The sequence below is a fragment of the Globicephala melas genome, chromosome 10, assembly GCF_963455315.2.
Source record: "Globicephala melas chromosome 10, mGloMel1.2, whole genome shotgun sequence".
Lineage (NCBI taxonomy): Eukaryota > Metazoa > Chordata > Mammalia > Artiodactyla > Delphinidae > Globicephala > Globicephala melas.
This window is the reverse complement of record NC_083323.1, coordinates 85,164,337-85,182,892: the sequence shown is the minus strand read 5'-3', so window position 1 is coordinate 85,182,892 and position 18,556 is coordinate 85,164,337. Positions and strand designations below refer to the sequence as shown.

The following is an 18,556-nucleotide window of genomic DNA, read 5'->3' as shown; positions in this document are numbered from 1 at the left end:
CACCCCAAAACAGAGATATATGTATGCATGTGTGTGCGTGTGTGTGGGCGCACGCGCGCACCTTAGAACCTCTTGGCTGGATTAAGAGGTTTCAGTGATGCCATCGGGGCTCTTTCTCTCTTCTCCCTGCATGTCTTGGCCCTGTTTTCTTCTGTGTGAACATCAGCCTCCCAGCCAATTTCAGAACAGAAACTCCCACCACCCCCCTTCCCTCAACCTGCCCTCAGGATTCAGGTTTACAGGGTCCTTAGCACCCAAATATTCAGCAAGAAAAAGATCCTTTCTTTCCCAGAGTCTCTGGAGAGGATGCCAAGAGGCTCTGCTTGGTCATATGCCTGTTCCTACACCACAACTGCGTTCAGGAAGCTGAGGTACTTAGATAGATCAGCTTGGGTCACACACCCACTGCTACACTGCTGAGGATTTGCGTGAAACGCAAACCAGGTAAGAGAGGTGACAATTGCTGAAAGGAAAAGGTTTTCAGAAGTCCAAAAACAAGAAAACTAACAGGTGTCTACTACACTTAGAAGGGAATAGACAAGGTTGACTTCCAAGTTTTTCCACCAGACGGATGGTGATATTTGATAGAAAAGGCAGACAGATATGTTGAAAGGTTAACTAAACCTATTGTGGTGATCATTTCCCAATACATACAAATATTGAATCATTACATTGTACACCTGAAACTAACATGTTATATGTCAGTTACACCTCAATTTAAAAAAAAAGAAAGAAAGAAAAAGAAAATGCAGAGGTAGAAGCAGTTTGAGCTTCTCCTCACATGGTTACCAAAAATACAGGGTTGCTCTGGGAGGGTTGTTTTTAAAATGTTGAATTTAAGGTGCTTGGAGGACATTCGAATGAGGTCATCTCTTGGAAACAATGAGTCAGAAGCATAGCAGAAAGACGGACGTTTAAAATATAAATTTTAAAATATAAAATTGATTAGTGTTCGGGTGCACCAGGGTGTGCCGTGGAAAACCCACCACAATTCCTAAATGGAGAAGTTCTTCAGCAGAAGATCGGTAACCTGTGTTGCCTATTTTATTAATCTCCATACAATATCAAGCCCCCTAGAAGCTACACTTCCTTCAAGGCATTTCTGGCCTTTCCGTGCCGGGCTTGGACTTGGGGGTCGTCCGGGCAGAGCCTACAGGGCCTCCGGGACCCTGCGAGCGACCCGCGGACTACAATTCCCGGCGTGCCCGGCGAGGGCGCGGGGACGTGGCGGTGGGCGGGGCCGGGAACAGCCACCCCCGCTAGCGGTCGGGCGGGGAGGTCGGGCGGCGCCGAGCTGAGGTGGCGAGACAAGAGCTCCCGGATGTGGAGAAGCTGGGGAGAAGACGTGGGAGGAAGATGGACTCGGTGGAGAAGGGGGCCGCCACCTCCGTCTCCAACCCGCGGGGCCGGCCCTCCCGGGGTCGGCCGCCAAAGCTGCAGCGCAACTCCCGCGGGGGCCAGGGCCGAGGTGTGGAGAAGCCCCCGCACCTGGCGGCCCTAATCCTGGCCCGCGGCGGCAGCAAGGGCATCCCCCTGAAGAACATTAAGCACCTGGCGGGGGTCCCGCTCATTGGCTGGGTCCTGCGTGCGGCCCTGGACTCGGGGGTCTTCCAGAGGTGCGCATGTGCGAGAGTGGGCGGTGCGGCCTGGGCGGGGGTCGTGAGGGGGAGCCGGGCCGCCGGAGGGGCAGGGTTCCGGGGGGCAATCGCCCCCGGAAGGGGTGTGCAAGATCCGGGGTGTCTGGGCCCCGGCTGGCAGCCGGGGGAGGAGGGGCTCCAGCTTCTTCCTTGTTCCGTAGCTGCTAGTAGCCATGAACTTGGGACCGCTCCTGTCTCCGCCCTTGAGAATAACATCCGTAAAGGGGGAGATTTCCTCTTCTCTACTGTCTGCGCTGCCCGGGTTGACCTCGCAGGGTAAAGGAAAGGAGTCCACCCTTGTGAAACGTCTGCGATAATCTGTGAACTCCTTTAGGCAGTGGCCGTTGGCTTTCCCCTGTTGCCCGGCGTCTGATACCCACCTGGTGCTGTTCGATTAAGGAGGCATCGGGTTCATGAATGGAGTGGGCTGTCAAGGCTTTTCTCATTTCAAGCTCAGCTTGGAGATCCTTTCCTGACCTTTGGAAAATACTCTAAGCTATCTGCCTGTGAGTCAGCACAATCTAGACAGCTCCCCACATTTGTATGTAGGTGCGAGAGTGGAAAACCGCACCGCTGGACTGTTTGATGAAATGCTTATAAATGGTTTGATCATACCTTTGGAACCTCGTTTGTCCTAAGGACAGTTTTAATTGTGCATCATTTAGAGACATGGCCATATGCCGTATTGGCCAGGAGTTACAAGCTTATGTCATTCATAAAAGAAGGGAGATAGAATTCTGTGCCAAGAATGAACTTACACATGGTAATTTCAACCTAATTATGCTTGAATTTGTTACCGTGGAAAGAATTATTTTCACCTTTTTGATGTTTGGGTTTTGGTTTTTAAAGAGATGGCTGTTTTTGGAGCATATTAATTACCTACATTAATATATGGATAAATGATTTTCACTTAACTGTTCTTGTTTACAAAGGAGGTACCAAAAAAGTATAAATTTACTAATTTTCTTAATGTTTTCATCCAAAGGAAGTCCTGGGTGGTGCAAGGTAAATAAGAGCTGGCACACAGAATATAACAGTAATGTAACAGGAAGTGTGCAAAGGAGTGATAAAGAAAGACTGGGGGATTTGGTTCAGTTCAGTAAACACTGAACCCTAATTTCTGCCATACACATCCAAGGGAACAGCAAGATGTGTGTGACATGGTTCTTTCCGTGTTAAGCTCCCAGACTTTTGGACATTTTTACCTCCTTACAAAGGGTACACACTGGGGGAAAAAAAAAAGGACCAAGAGAAGGTGCATCCAGTTAGTAGTGATGTAGTAAAATCCTATTTTTGTGACAAACTAGAGAGGAATATCACATTCATAATAGATTGAGAACAGAATGCATTCACAACTCCAGTTGCATATGTCTAGAAACCCCTTTCAAACTGGCTAAACAAAAAAAGGTAGGGCTTGTTTGAGATACAGATTCAAGGGCAAAAATGATTCATTCATTCAGCAAACATTTATTGACTACCTACTATGTGACAGGCACTGTTATGTGTCCTTAACCAAGGGTTATAGGAGTGGGGTCCATCCCTAGGCTGGTGGAGCTTGCATTATTATAGGGAGAAGACAGTTAATATATAAACAGTGTATACTGTACCAGGTGATAATACATATTTTTAAGAAAAAGAAAGTAAAGGGATAGTGCACTTGGTCACCATAATCCTCTATTTCTTGATTCCTCTAGATAGGCTCTCCCCTTATGGTATGGGGGTAGTTTTGCTGAGAACGGCAGAACTTCCCACACATAACAAACAACTCCATCCAAACGTCTGTGTTCAACCAAACTCTGTCATGGTTTCTAGCAGCTTAAGGCCTTGTTCTTAGGATGATCCCAGCCCCTGAAAATGCATGCTCAGTGCTGCTGGGAGAATTTACCTATGTTCTTCTGGCAGATAGCCCCTGGATGCCCTCTTAAAACAGTTAATTTAGAAAGCTTGCAGTTATACATCCCTCTCTGCCCTTTGAGTTCTAATTTACCACCCAGAAGGGGTAGATTTGAATTTAATTGACTTATTCTGAAGCTGCAGTCAGTTTGGAGCAGCCTTCCTGCTTCTCCCCTTCTGCCTCCTTCAACAAATATGTACCCTATGAAGGAACTGGGGAAAACCGTAGCTTGCCTGATTTGTGTTTTTCGGGCCTGGAGATTATTTTGTTCAAAATCATTTTGACTTAATTGAGTTTCTGGCCGGCTTAGAATCAAAGCTAACAATACTTTCAAGGTTGCTAACTTTGCACACTAACTTGGAGAGTTAACAGTCAAGAAAGATGCTGAGATAATATTTTCATTTAGTAAAAAGCTATTGTTTGAGCTGAGTTTTTAAGAGCTTGGTTTCAACAGTGGTTGAGTGCTGTGTAAGTGAATCTCAGAGTAAATTGATTTTTTAAAATGTTGCCTAACGTGAAAGATAAACATAAGTTTTGGTTTCATTTCTAGGGTGTGGATTTATGATTAATGAAAGGCCATGCTATGTTGTCCTTGAAATGGCAGCTTATGATTTGAAGTTTCTGTCGTAGGGATCATGGTTGATACTCCTGTTCATCCTGTTAGATGTAGTATGACTTCATCTGAGGCTAAAGCCATTGACGTTGAACTCTGACATTTACTTTATACTTGATTTTAAATTTAAAGCCATTGACATTGAACTTTGACATTTACTTTATACTTGATTTTAAATTTAAAGCCATTGACGTTGAACTTTGACATTTACTTTATACTTGATTTTAAATTTAAAGCCATTGGCGTTGAACTTTGACATTTACTTTATACTTGATTTTAAATTTTATTAGCCCTGTTTGTTCATTTGCTCATTCTTTCTCTTTTGCCCTGCCTCATCTGATGCCCCTAAACCAAGGGAGAATGATTGACTGACTTAGTCCTTCTAATAAATGATGATCATTGTATTTTAAGTGTACCTATAAGATGCTGTTTTCATATTCATAATGCCATTGCCTTACATAATACATACAAATTAGACATTTGGACCTTTGAAGGTCTGAAAGCAAAACTTCAGTTTTCCTTCCAACAGAGTCAGTGTGAGGATGAGACTGTGTAGCTGTTCCTTTATTGCCATTCCTATTTTATTATTTTCAATAGCTAACACTTAATAAACGTTTATTCTGTATTGTGGTTTATGTTGAATTCTCATAACAATCATATTAGGTAATTACTACTATTATTACCTCCGTTTTACTGAAAATTGAGGCTTAGGGAGATTTGACCTAGAGTCATAAAGCTAGCTTGTGGTAGAGCCGGGATTTGAAGCCCTTCCTTCAGAGTCCATGCTCTTAACCATCTACTGTTTCATTCATTCAACAAATTGAGCACCTGTTATATAGCAGGCACTATAAAAATACCTTGTAAAAAGTAAAGCATTGTAGAAAGATTAGTTATTGCTTCCTTACCTCTCGCTGTCTCTACCAATCCGCTGAGAGTTTCTCAAGAAAATGGATTATATATCCCAGTGTCCAGAGTAGGGCCTGAAACAGAATAGGCAGTCAGGAATCATTTCATGAATGAATGAATAAATGAATAATAAAAGGGAGGAAAGATGAAACACAGGCAAACCTCTTCCCAACCTCTGTTATTTCTTATTTACTGTTTAGCATTTCCAAAAGATCACTGAATCCTGAGGTGTTGAATGTTTATTCCAGTAAAGATCAGGATGATAAAGTAAATGGCTTCAGTAATTTATTTCAATTAGTGATGGAAACCAGATGTCAAAAGACTCATCTCTTCCTTTTACTGTTTACTTTTTTACTGTTACCATCACCACCCTCCTTTTATCCTCTCTTTAAAAAATTCACTACATTTTTGTTGGTACTTCACTTTGTTATATAACTTTGTGACGCTTTCCAGTGAAAAACTTATCCCAAAATTATTTCAGATTTTGAGATGGAGGAAAATGAGGGCTCCTATGTTGTGCCTTGCGCAGAATGACATGAGTAGGTATGACACACTTGACTCCTAGCCAATGGCTCATCTTGTTTACTAGGTTTCCTCTGAAAAACAAATTGGGGGCACTATGGGGGTTTATTGACTTTATCTCTATTAAATCATCTGCCAATAGTAAAGGCAATAAATGAAATTAAATTCATAAATGAAAGCCAGAGATGTTAGAAATTTTTCTTTAGTTTCTCTCTTTTCACTCTTGACAATTGAGCATAGACGTTTGAAACATGCAGGTTCTCATTCATTCAGTAGATACTGAATGAAAGGGGTAAAAGAAATAGAGTTGACCCTTGAACAATGTGGGGTCAGGGGTGTCAACTCCCCACCCCGGGCAGTCAAAAATCCCAGATTAGCTTTTGATTCACCAACACTTAACTACTAATAGCCTACTGTTCACTAAAGCCTTACCAGTAACATAAACACATTATGTTTTTAAAATTTAATTGATTTTTTTAATTGAAAGATTCTTTAAATTCCTTAGTGCTTTACAATTTTCAAAAGTTTCACACATGATTCTATGTAATCCCATAATAACCCTTTTTTTTCCCCTACCCCTATATTGGCCCTCCCCCTTTCCCTCTCCCCATGAGTAACCATGAGTTTTCTATATCTGAAACACATGTTTTATTTAGTTTTATGTTTTATTTTGTTTATGTTTTATTTATTTTTTATTATTAACACATTTTATAATATATATGTATTGTATAGTATATTACAATAAAGTAAGCTAGAGAAAAGAAAATCATAAGGAAGACAAAATACATTTACAGTACTGCACTATATCATAAGTTTACTTTGTTTACAAGATGAATCACCTGTCAGTATCAATATTGTCATATGATACAAAACTGTAGATGTTACACATATTACTAACACTGAACATCAAAGATGAAAAGATAATGTGAAAAAGAAATTCATATTTATTTACAGGTATAATGATTCGGGCATTGATAACAAAGAAGCAACAGTGTGATTGCTTTATGGTAGCCTGTTGTAATCAGTATGATTGCTTCACAGTAGCCTAGCCTATACACTAATGAATGAATCATTATAAAATTTTTATGGCATACAGTATTACAGTCATATTCATAATACAGTGTCAGAAACATTGTTCCATTTTTTAAAAAAACCACTTACCTGTGATGATGGGCAGAGTTAAACAGAAAAGTAAAACATTATTAACTTTATATTAAATATCACTCATATCTATGTAAGGATAGACTGTTATCTACATATGTTTTATGCGTTCATGGCATACCTTTTTTTTTTTTTTTTTTTTGCGTTTTTGTGGTATTATACTTAGTCATCTTGGCTGGTTTAATTACATCGTTGTTGTTTATTTTTTGGCCATGCCTCGCAGCATGTGCGATCTTAGTTCCCCAAGCAGGGATCGAAACCACACCCCCTGCATTGGAAGCACGGAGTCGTAACCACTGGACCGCCAGGGAAGTCCCACCTAACTTTTTCTTATTTTTTCCAATATTACTAGGCTACACAGTTTGCGATTTTTTTCAAATTTTAGCAGACCTTCTAAAATTTTTCCAGTACATTTACTGAAAAACATTCACACAGTTCAAACCAGTGTTGTTCAAGGGTCAACGCATATACCAAAGAAGTCATTCAGATTTCTTTGTGTAATGTCACTATAAAAACATTGTGGCTAGAGTAATACTCACATCTTCTATTTCTAGCAGTGGGGATTTGTAAAGGTCAAGGAAACAATTCAGTACAGACTAGTACACGCCCCCAAATAATGTTTTATATTTTACTCTTAGTCGTCGTCTTATAAAGTCCAAATGGTCAACTCTGTAAGCTGTGGTTAATAGAGCTGTTCAACTAAGCTCTCCTGAGCCAATCAAGTCATGTTCTCCACATCTTTAATTGTTATCGGTGGCTTTACCCACTTGATTCTATGTTCAGATATTTATATACCCATTGTTAGTTGGCCAAAAAAAAAAAAAGAGTTGGCTTGTCTGATTGTTTTGGGCATTTAGTCTCTACTAAGCTTGAAACTCTTTGAGTGTTGTGCTTTGGCTAAGCCAAATCCATTTTTTTCTTAGCAAGTATATTAAATACACAATATTTTGGATTTTGATGGGGAATGAGAAGCAGTATCTTCTTTATTTTCTTTAGATTTGAACTTCTCGTGTTACTAGTGTCTTTAATATACCAGTAGCTTCAAAAATACCAATTATCATTTTTTTCTAACTTTATAAAACTATATCTAGGGCTATGTAAATAATATGTATATAAATAATGTTATATATAATATAAATATTTATATATGTAAATATAAATATTACATCTAGGACCACATTTTTGATTCAGACATTTTAAAATGTGGTTTACATAGAAAATACTTTATTTTTCTTTAAATTTTATATTAATTTCTATCTGTAACATTATTTTGCTGGTACAAAAACTATTCTGACATTATGTAAGCTGTATTTTTGGGGTTGCAGAGCTCCTTTTTATCTTTAATGATTTTTTTTTTAGTGATTTGGCTTTTTATTTTTTAATATCTGTACAGTGTTTGGGTTTCAACAGACCATGATGAAATTGAGAATGTGGCCAAACAATTTGGTGCACAAGTTCATCGAAGAAGTTCTGAAGCTTCAAAAGACAGTTCTACCTCACTAGATGCCATCATAGAATTTCTTAATTATCACAATGGTATGAGTTTGACTAATAGTTTATTCAAAATTTTACATAATTTCCAACTTGCCTATCATTTCACAAGACTTGTTTTAACATTTGAATTTAGATCTTAGTATTACTTGCTTGCAAAGAACTTTATTTTGATGTTCTTTTCATTTGTTTTGTCTTTTTAAGAGGTTGACATTGTAGGAAATATTCAAGCTACTTCTCCGTGTTTACATCCTACTGATCTTCAGAAAGTTGCAGAAATGATTCGAGAAGAAGGATATGATTCTGTTTTCTCTGTTGTGAGACGCCATCAGTTTCGATGGGGTGAAATTCAGAAAGGAGGTAATCTGTTGTATCAATCTTTATTTTAGCTCATTTTATGGAGAATTAATTTTTCATATGTAAATATTCTTTAGGAGTGGGGAGAGTAAAAAGGGAGCAGTAAAATAGAACATGGGATTCTTAACTCTAGTAGGTAATAACATTTATAATGTGTTCTAAATCTTGTGATTATTGAGGCAAAACAATGAGACCAAATTAATTCTCTACCAAATTACTTTTTACAAAGGATTATTTTAACCCTCTATTTGTATTTTGAGGAAGACATGTCATTTTTCTAGAGCAAATACTTTTATGTTGTTCTAGACTTGTTTGATAAATTCCGTATAAATCACAGAATTGTGGGAATAGAAATCTTCCACCAAAAAGTTTTGGAGAACCTCAAGAATGAATTTGTGGAATTGCTTCCCAAAATTTGTAACTTCTTGTGCAAAAAGAGTTCCATAACGTTTAGCTAGAGCCTGATTTCTAGCCAGATGAAGTAGCAAAATCTGTAATAAAGAATAGAATCACCAACAAATAGGTAAATGTAACATACTTGAAGAAAGGCAGTGTGATTACTCTTCAATGCCCTGACATGTGTTGAATGTAGGAAAGCTGGTCTCTAACCTATGTTTGACTTAAAGGAGAGGGGAAGATGCAGTGAAAATGGAGAAGGTCCACAAAAGAGCAATTAAGATAAGAAGATAAAGTTATAGACAGAAAATGATGATTTTTCAGCCTCTAAATATGAATGCTGTCAAAATCAATGCAGTATATCAATGACTAAATTTATTGATTTCATTCAATAAGCATTTATTGAGTGTCTTCTCTGTAGCAAGTTCTACGTTAAGTTTTATATATATAATATTTTGAACTTATTCACTAAATATCAGAAATAAGATATAGGAAGGATTAAAGCTTGTAAAACACATTTTTGAACAAATCAAGGAAGCCCAGTGTTAAACTGAATATTGAGCTTTATATGATATGTGATTAAAGTTAAAAAAGTTCAAAAAGTATCCATACACAAACACAAATTTGGCAAAAATTTAGTGGAAAGCCAAGGGAATTCCTATATACCAATACTGAAGGCTTCATTTATTATATCATGTTATAATCATTAATGTTGGTATTGCTCAGCCTTCATTATTACCAACAATAATAATAAGTAAACATTATTTATTTATTGTTATGTATATTTTATATTAGTATTTTTTTAACTACTAGTAAGAATGTATCATACATTATGTAAGCAGTTCTATCAATATTAAAGTTTCAATAATTTAGTGGGGAAGTATTCATTTTTCTGTAATAATTCCATGAGAGTAATTTCTCAACCACATTAGATAAATAACACATACATTGTATTTCTATAGAAGCTCATAGTGAGCAAGTAGATTTAAAGGGCTCAAATACTGAACTATGGGTACTTTATAACAAATTCAGTTCTTTTGAAACTATTTTAAGGTTGCCTTTATGTCCTCCCAAAGCATTATATTTCTATAAATAGTTTAAAACTTTAATTGCTCAGAATTTCTCTGTAAGATACCTTATTTTTCTCTTATTATTGTTATTGAAAAGCAAAGATAAATCATCAGAATTATTAGAGGTTTTGTTTCTTTAAAAAATCTTTTAAATTGTTTATTTAGATACAGAAATATTCTACCTTCTGAGTTCATTTTTATTTGCTTTTTAAAAAAATTACTGAATGAACATTTTCAGTGTTCAAAGCACCTGGGACTTACTGTAGCTTTTTGCTTTTAGTTCGTGAAATGACTGAGCCTCTGAATTTGAATCCAGCTAAACGACCTCGTCGACAAGACTGGGATGGAGAATTATATGAAAATGGCTCGTTTTATTTTGCTAAAAGACATTTGATAGAGATGGGTTACTTACAGGTCTGTGCCCTCATTTTGCAAAAACCTTTCAAACCCTTTTATCTATATACTTTGAGTTCTGAGAAAGAAGTATGGCACATAAAGGAAAGTATTAACCCCTAGGGGAAAAGCAGTAACTGACAAGATTTATCATCTGAGGCATTTATCCTGCACACTTACCCCAAAATGATCTTTGGGGTTCATTCAGTGAATATGGGAAAGACTCTGCTACAGTTGCAACATTAAGATAAGAAATGAAACAAGTATTGAATGTTCTATATGTGTCCTGGTATTCATATTATTTCATTCAAAACTCTGTTTTTAATCCATAGTTGTATTACTGTCAAGTTGTGGTTGTACAGTTGAATAACCTTTATTACTTTGAAAAGAGACAAAAACCACAACAGTATAGCAGAGGTGAAAGAGCACCAACCTGGGCATCAGGAAAACTGGAATATATTGTAGTAAAATCTCTATAACTAATTTAACCTTGAATATATCATTTTATCTGTTCTGAGTCTTAATGCTCTCATTTTACAATAAGGGAGTTGGATGTCTCTCTCATCTTTAGAGCCTGTGTGGTTACGTTACATCATATACTATTTGTTCATTTTGGTTATAGCTATTCTTTATTCAGCATTTACTATGGACCCAGGACTATATGAAATACTACATAGGTTATCTTATATAACGGAATAAAATGGATGTTCCTAGTTCTGTTTCAGAGGAGGAAATAGCAGCTCTGAAAAATGAAGCAATTGGCTCAAAGCAAAAACAAGTTGTGAATGGCACTGTTAGGATTTGGATTCAGGTCCTATGTTACTCAAAAAATAGCACTTAAGAACCCCCGAGCTCCATTCTTTATAGTAAAAATTCTAATGTGACTCATTCTCTAAGGGGAGGGAATTTTTCCAATCTTCTGGTCAGTAGGCGAACTGTAGACTGGCTGTTCAGTTAAGTTTGAGTATTCAGGAAAATTAGATTTGACATCTATAGATACCACCCTCCATAAGCTCTTTGCTAAGGGGGAATGTGATTTGACCCTTTCCTAAAGTGTGGAGAAAAGTAGGTTTCTCATTGTAACAAGATTTGTAAAGAGACTGACAATTCTGAAATATGAAAATTTCTAGTGATTGATATTGACCTTCAAATGATTACAATCAGGAAAGGCCTCACTCCTCTTGCCCCATACCCCAGGATCATGACACTGTTCCTACCTTTGCCCACATGTGACCCAGACAATTATTGTCCACTCCCATCTGTAGCTCAGGGATCTAAGGCAGTTCTGTACAGTAGATACTACAGTTCCTTTTCCTCCCCAATCTTACCCCTATTGCAAATAGGAACAGAAGTTCCAAAAACATTTATACTACTGCTTTTGGATGATGATGGGAGAGACTACCAGAACAAAGGGGATACATTTAGGGATTCCCAGAAAATTCCTTGTGGTCAGAATACTGGAGGATGCATATTATTTCTACTCTGTTTCAGTCTTTAAAATCTATTTAAAGAAAAATGGGAACTTGCACTGTGTAAATAGAATTTGAAAAATGTCAAGGTTGTTTGTTTTATGTGGTTTGAATATATGGAAAACAATAAGCTCTTCCCTCCAAAAAAAAATATTTGTTGTATGTCTGGTATTACTGGCTTATTCATTTTTCTTAGTACTATAGAAGTGGATTCATTGTTCTGTATTGTAATAAACTTTTTGATATGTGTGAATGCATGTTGACAACAGTCCTCATGGCACCTGTGCTATCTTTAGGGTGGGAAAATGGCGTACTACGAGATGCGAGCCGAGCACAGTGTGGACATAGATGTGGACATTGACTGGCCTATTGCAGAACAAAGAGTTTTAAGGTGAAAACAAGATTGTATAGCCTTTGCACTAGACCACAATGAATGATTTTTAGTAGATACATTTAAATTCACTTGTGGACAACTGATTTTTGATCCTCCAATCTTAGGATCTTTTGTAATTATTTTGCTTATGTGAGGAAGACATATACATAAAATATGCCTATAGGTGGCTTATTCAGTAACTTGAGAAGCACATAATCTGGTTAGACCACACTTAAAATCCTTGCACTGTAAGTTGAAGTGTGTATGTGAGGTTACTTGGAAAGGTAATGTTTGAGTAATTAAATGGAAACGGGTTATCAAGTTTACTGGTGTTAGCCAGATGAGAGATTAGTATCACACTAAAATTCAAAAGTCTATTTTGGTTTCTTTTAGATTTGGCTATTTTGGCAAAGAGAAGCTGAAGGAGATAAAACTTTTCGTTTGCAATATTGATGGATGTCTAACCAATGGCCACATTTATGTATCAGGAGACCAAAAAGAAATAATATCTTACGATGTAAAAGATGCTATTGGGATAAGTTTATTAAAGAAAAGTGGTATTGAGGTATGTGCCCCCTGAACATAGCAATGCTTTTTAAGATTGTGATTTAAGGTCAAGGAACACGTGAGGGAAATAACAGATTTACGTTTTTAGTATTATCAATTAAAATATCTGAAATTTAGCTTTCACATGCCTAGAAAATTGTGCTATTTACTTTGAGATGAGCAGAATTAGTAATTTGTCTATCAATAAATAATATTTCTTATTTATTTAATGAGTATGATAGTAGGTGCTATCTAGTATTTCCGATAGGATTTTGCAACCAGAAAGATTTCATAGAAAATAGGTGTCAGCATTTGGAGAAAAGCAAATCTCAGGTGGATTTTTTAAATGTAGCTTATTCTTATGATTGAAAATTTTAATTCAAAATAACAATACTTATGTGTATTTTCAAAAATGAAGTTTAAGATGATTTCTTAGAATTCACTAGAAATCTTAAATACGTGTTTCTGAGCAGCATGAGAGACAAGTTAGACTTTCCTCTGAATAAATTGAATTATTGGAGAATCTTAGATTGTTATCAGACAATGTATATTTTATTTTTTACCTGTAGATAGAATCCTTTCCACTGTAGAAAACAGTCTTTTGCCTTTATTGGACTACTAGCAATCAAATGTGTTAAAGCTTCATCATTTTAAAATAAATTAGTTGATTTTACTTTAATTAGTCCTTCAGACTACTCACTTGTGATTTGTATTATTTAAAAGGTGTTATTATGAGAGATTTCTGTTTTCTCATTTTGCCCTTTTTTTTTTTTTCTTAAGGTGAGGTTAATCTCAGAAAGGGCCTGTTCAAAGCAGACTCTCTCTTCCTTAAAACTGGATTGCAAAATGGAAGTCAGTGTACCAGACAAGCTTGCAGTTGTAGATGAATGGAGAAAAGAAATGGGCCTGTGCTGGAAAGAAGTGGCATATCTTGGTTGGTGTCCTCCTATTCAGCCATAATAATGGATTGAAGAGTTCTGATATATAGGAAGTACATTCTGAATATATTTTGCTATTATTAAAATGTACATAGATTTGACTCCCCAGATTCCATTTCCAGGAAAGAAATTGAACAAATATGCCAATAATGGAGGGAAAAAAAGAACCCACCTAAATATCCTGCAAAAATAGATTTATGCAACCATTAAAAACAATGCTGTAATATGTATTCCTTGACATGGTCACATGTCACAAGTTTTTCACTTTAGCATTAAGCAAGTATATGTATCAGGTGTCTCCTCTATGCATGCTTGGAACTGGTTGCTGGGACTTATTGCATACAGGGTTTACAGTCTAATGATTCAACATTTTTGAATATCAGTAATGAAAAGTTATTAAAATACATAATAACTATAAACCGTGTATGAGATAAATATTTACAAGGACAATATGGGCCTCAAAAGAAGCAGCACAGGGATGCTTTGGGAGCACGTGATCCGGGGACTTCAGGAATAGCCTTTGAATCACATGTGAAGATTCAGTGGAGAAAAATACTGTAGAACCTTTGATAGAAAATGATCCAATTTTTGTAAGACGAAAACAATTTTAATGGAACATATAACAACTCCCAGCTGTACTTACTATTACCTGTGCAACCTTAAGCAGCTTCTCTAAGCCTTAGTTTTCCTACTTACAGTATAAACACAAATCAAACTTCATAAGGCTATTGGGAAAGAAATTGAAGATAATATGAAATCCTTAAAATAGTGTATGCATTTAGTAATAAGTGTATATCATTTATATAAGTAAAACTGTAAAATATATATGCCAAAGTACAGTGATTATCCATAAATAATAATAATTAGCCTAATTTTGATTTTTTTTGCCTTCGTTTATTTTTTTTTAAAGTTTCTACCAAGAATATGCATTACTTATATCACATAAGGAAAAAAGTATAAAAAGTAGAGGTTAGAAAATGAAGAAAATAGAGAATAAACTCCAAATTTTTATTTTAAAACTCAGAGCAGTATTTTTTGTCAGTTACATAAATGTATAAAATTGTATTCCTTTAAAATGTTGACACTTTTTTTCTTCCAATTTTATTGAGATATAACTGACTTACAGCACTGTATAAGTTTAAGGTCTACAGCACAGTGACTTAACTTACATACATCATGCAGTGATTATCACAGTAAATTTAGTGAATATCCATCATCTCATATAGATACATATGAGATAATAAAAATATGTTTTCCCTGCGATGAGAACTCTTACGATTAATCTCTTAACATACTGCTTTAATGAGTATAGCTTTTGAAAACAGGGAACATGATTCCTTCAGCTCTGTTCTTCTTTCTCAAGATTGTTTTGTCTATTTGGGGTCTTTTGTTTCCATAAAAATTTTAGTTTTATTCTAGTTCTGCGAAAAATGCCTTTGGTATTCTGGTAGAGGGATTGCATTGAATCTGTAGATTGCCTTTGGTGTAGTTATGATCATTTTAACAACATTAATTCTTCTCATCCATGAGCACAGTATATCTTTCCATCTGTTTCTGTCATCTTCAGTTTGTTTTGTCAGTGTCTTAAAGAGTTTTCTGAGTGCAGGTCTTTTACTTCCTTAGATTTATTCCTCGGTATTTTATTCTTTTTGATGAAATACTAAATGGGATTGTTTCCTTAATTTCTCATTCTGAGAGTTCATTATTAGTATATATAGAAACACAATAGACTTCTATGTATTAATTTTGTATCCTGCAACTTTACTGAATTCATTTATTAGTTCTAATAAACACTTTTATAAATAAAATTTAATAAAGTTTAGTTTCAGGGGTGGGTTATGCAAAGAAATACTTTAATTTTTATCATCTTTCATTGAAAACAATTCAAATTTCAATACATTTAATAATAAAAGAAAAAATTTCAGTCGATAAATGTAGAACAGATTTAAAACAAACACTCTTAACCAACATTTATTAGTAGTATTTAGTCTATATTATAGTAATAGTTATATGCAGAATGGTGAATGTTAGATCCTGGGAGCTTCTGAAATTCATCCTACCAAAAAAATAAAATAAGAGGGGGAGGTGGAGAAACTAATAAGCAAGGCAGGGAGAGAAAGGATGTAGTTATGTCAATGTGATGGTAATTTTTCAACAAGCAGCATACAAATCAGAGAGAACTGTTAGAGACTGAATATGTATAGCAACAAAATGCACTATGTGGACCTTTTTTGGTTTCTGATTCAAATAAATCAACTCTTTATAGTTGATTTATAGACAATTTTGAGACAGTTGAGGATATTTGAGCATGTACTAGGTTATCAGATGATATTAAGGAATTAGTGTTGATTTTGTTGGTTGGATGATATTATGTCAGTTTCTTAAAAATATATGTATTATAGACAGATGGCATAGTTTATGGGTAAAGTATGGTTTCTGGGAATTCCTTCTTCTCCCTTTCCTCCAAAAAACTTGGGGGGCAGGGAATGGACAAGAATATTGATAAATAATGCAAAACATTAATAATTACATAAATTTGGGATTCTTGCATGTTTGAAATTTTCCTTAATAAAAAGTTTAAATAATTATAGTTTATATTAGATTTCTAGTAATTGTAATATGCATGGCAAGCAGAAAGTATACTCCATTCTCCTCTAATTGATAAGTGTTTATTATGAATTACTTAGGAAAAACCCTAGACCTTAAGTATTTATTATACTTGGAAATGCTTTTATTTTTGTTCCATCTAATCTGTAGTATTCTAATATACAGTGTCTGAAGTTGCCAGAATCACTTACTGATTGCTGTTTGCATTATTTAGGAAGAAAATTCCTTCTCTCTTTAAATATTCAACCAGTGTTTCTTTAACTTGATAGGAAATGAAGTGTCTGATGAGGAGTGCTTGAAGAAAGCGGGCCTCAGTGGTGTTCCTGCTGATGCCTGTGCCGCTGCCCAGAAGGCTGTTGGATATATTTGCAAAAGCTATGGTGGCCGTGGTGCCCTCCGAGAGTTTGCAGAGCACGTTTTCCTACTAATGGAAAAGGTTATTAATTCATGCCAAAAATAGAAATTAGTGTTATGTTGGAAAAGAAAGTATACAGCCTTCTTCAGCCACTTTTCTTTTATTTTTGATTAAGTACAATTCCATGCTGTAATGTCAACAGAGAGTGTGATTTGATTTGTGATATATCTTAATATCTTTTAAAGCAGAGTCTTCTCAAACTGTCACTCCAAAACCTTCTATGAAATAACTGTGCTGTACTTTTCTCTTTATGCAGGATCATTATTTAGAGATTGATCACAGTCTCTCTCAGATTTTTAGTAAATGCAAGTAAGAACATCATCAAAATTGACTTTGTATTGTATCCTGTAAAATTGTGTGTTTGTGTGCTCTTAATGATGCTGAAACTTTATTTATTTTGGGACAGTTTGTCTGGTAAGACATGCCCTTCTATTAATAAAATTACATTTCACAAACTTGATGAAAACTGTCTTGTTGCTATAGAAGAGATTTACCAAACATTGCCTTATTTCCTTTAAACACTGACCATGCAGTCAGCGTGAGAAACAAGCCACTAAATACCAGCTGTAGAGCATCCGATTGTACTTCATATATGGATACATACAGCACATAAATACAAATACAGATGTCTGAAGAAATTCATGTATTGTGAAGGTTGTATATTGGTTTGTAGTAAATCGTTTGCAATTACCTCGGAGATCATGGTAATTTTGTGTACTAAATTTGGCTATTATCACAATTTTACAGCCAGCACAAATCTCTCTCCTACCTGGTTAGATTCCAAGAATGGGACATTAGCTCATAATTGCGGATGCTTACCTAATAAAAACACTAACCATTTCTTGTGGAACATTTTCATCTATTTCCACTATAAAAAGAGTTCATGTAAAACTCTAGCAAGAAGCAAGCCATTCACGCGGCGCTATATAGGAAGCTGTTTTCCAGTCAAGGCTGGGTGGATCTGTACAGTTCAGAGTCTGCCCCTATAGGCCAGACATAAGTTGGAAAAAAAAAGGACCATCTTCTACCTTAATTTCCTTTACATCTTGTCCTGGTTTTACTCCCATCTTTCTTGCTTTTCCACTGCTAACTCTATGTTCTCCCATCCCCTTAAATTTACACATTCCCCAAGGTTCTAAACGCAGCTCTTGTTCTTCCCGAAGACCACATCTCTATTCAGTATTTCGGCTATAACCTCCATGCAGATGACTCCAAAACCTAATCTCTGTTGTGAGATCTGGTTGCGTTTCAAGTTCTTTGTATTATAGGCCAGACTCCTGTACCTCATCTCTCAAATGTCTGATTTTATCATTGGGACATCACAGCCTTCCTCAGTTTCTCCTTTTCATTTCTAGTCAGACACTAAATCTTGAGCTTGATGCTACTAGCCCAGTGTCCCTTCAGTTTATCTAATACTATTGCTAGATTAATTATGTATTTGCTGTTATCATTTACAAAATCTGTAGTGACTCCATGCTGACCACAGAATGTAATCAAACATTTCCCAGTCTGAATGTACTCTGGACACAATATTTCCAGCTTCAGTTCCTACTGATTCTTGTGCGGTTCTCCACCCCAATCAAGCTATTCTGTGTAATTCTCCAACCATGCCTCTATTAGCCTATTCTCAAGTCTTATATTTAATCACCACATGAGTCACTCATTCCTAAAAAAACATCCTGACAAAATACCTCCTGTAAATACCATGTATAAGTAGAGGTTATACTAGAGTCCTTGTTTCATTCCCCTCACCCAAAGCCAAATACAA

The 18,556-nt window shown here is 35.9% G+C and overlaps 2 protein-coding genes across 2 annotated transcripts in view; one reads left to right on the top strand and one right to left on the bottom strand.

The window, feature by feature from the left end:
* LOC132597924 (sulfotransferase 1C4-like) overlaps window positions 1–18,556 on the bottom strand; it is a 131,281-nt gene that overhangs the window by 71,097 nt on the left and 41,628 nt on the right. The window contains exon 3 of the transcript XR_009565437.1: window positions 5,050–5,124. The gene's annotated coding sequence lies outside the window, so the exon portion shown is untranslated. The remainder of the gene's footprint in view (window positions 1–5,049; window positions 5,125–18,556) is intronic.
* CMAS (cytidine monophosphate N-acetylneuraminic acid synthetase) lies at window positions 1,260–17,243 on the top strand. Its single transcript, XM_030841283.2, has 8 exons — window positions 1,260–1,616; window positions 8,127–8,269; window positions 8,429–8,584; window positions 10,328–10,461; window positions 12,206–12,300; window positions 12,676–12,847; window positions 13,609–13,762; window positions 16,643–17,243. Exons 1-8 carry the CDS (start codon window positions 1,357–1,359, stop codon window positions 16,831–16,833), a joined length of 1,305 nt encoding a protein of 434 aa, XP_030697143.1. The 5' UTR covers window positions 1,260–1,356; the 3' UTR covers window positions 16,834–17,243.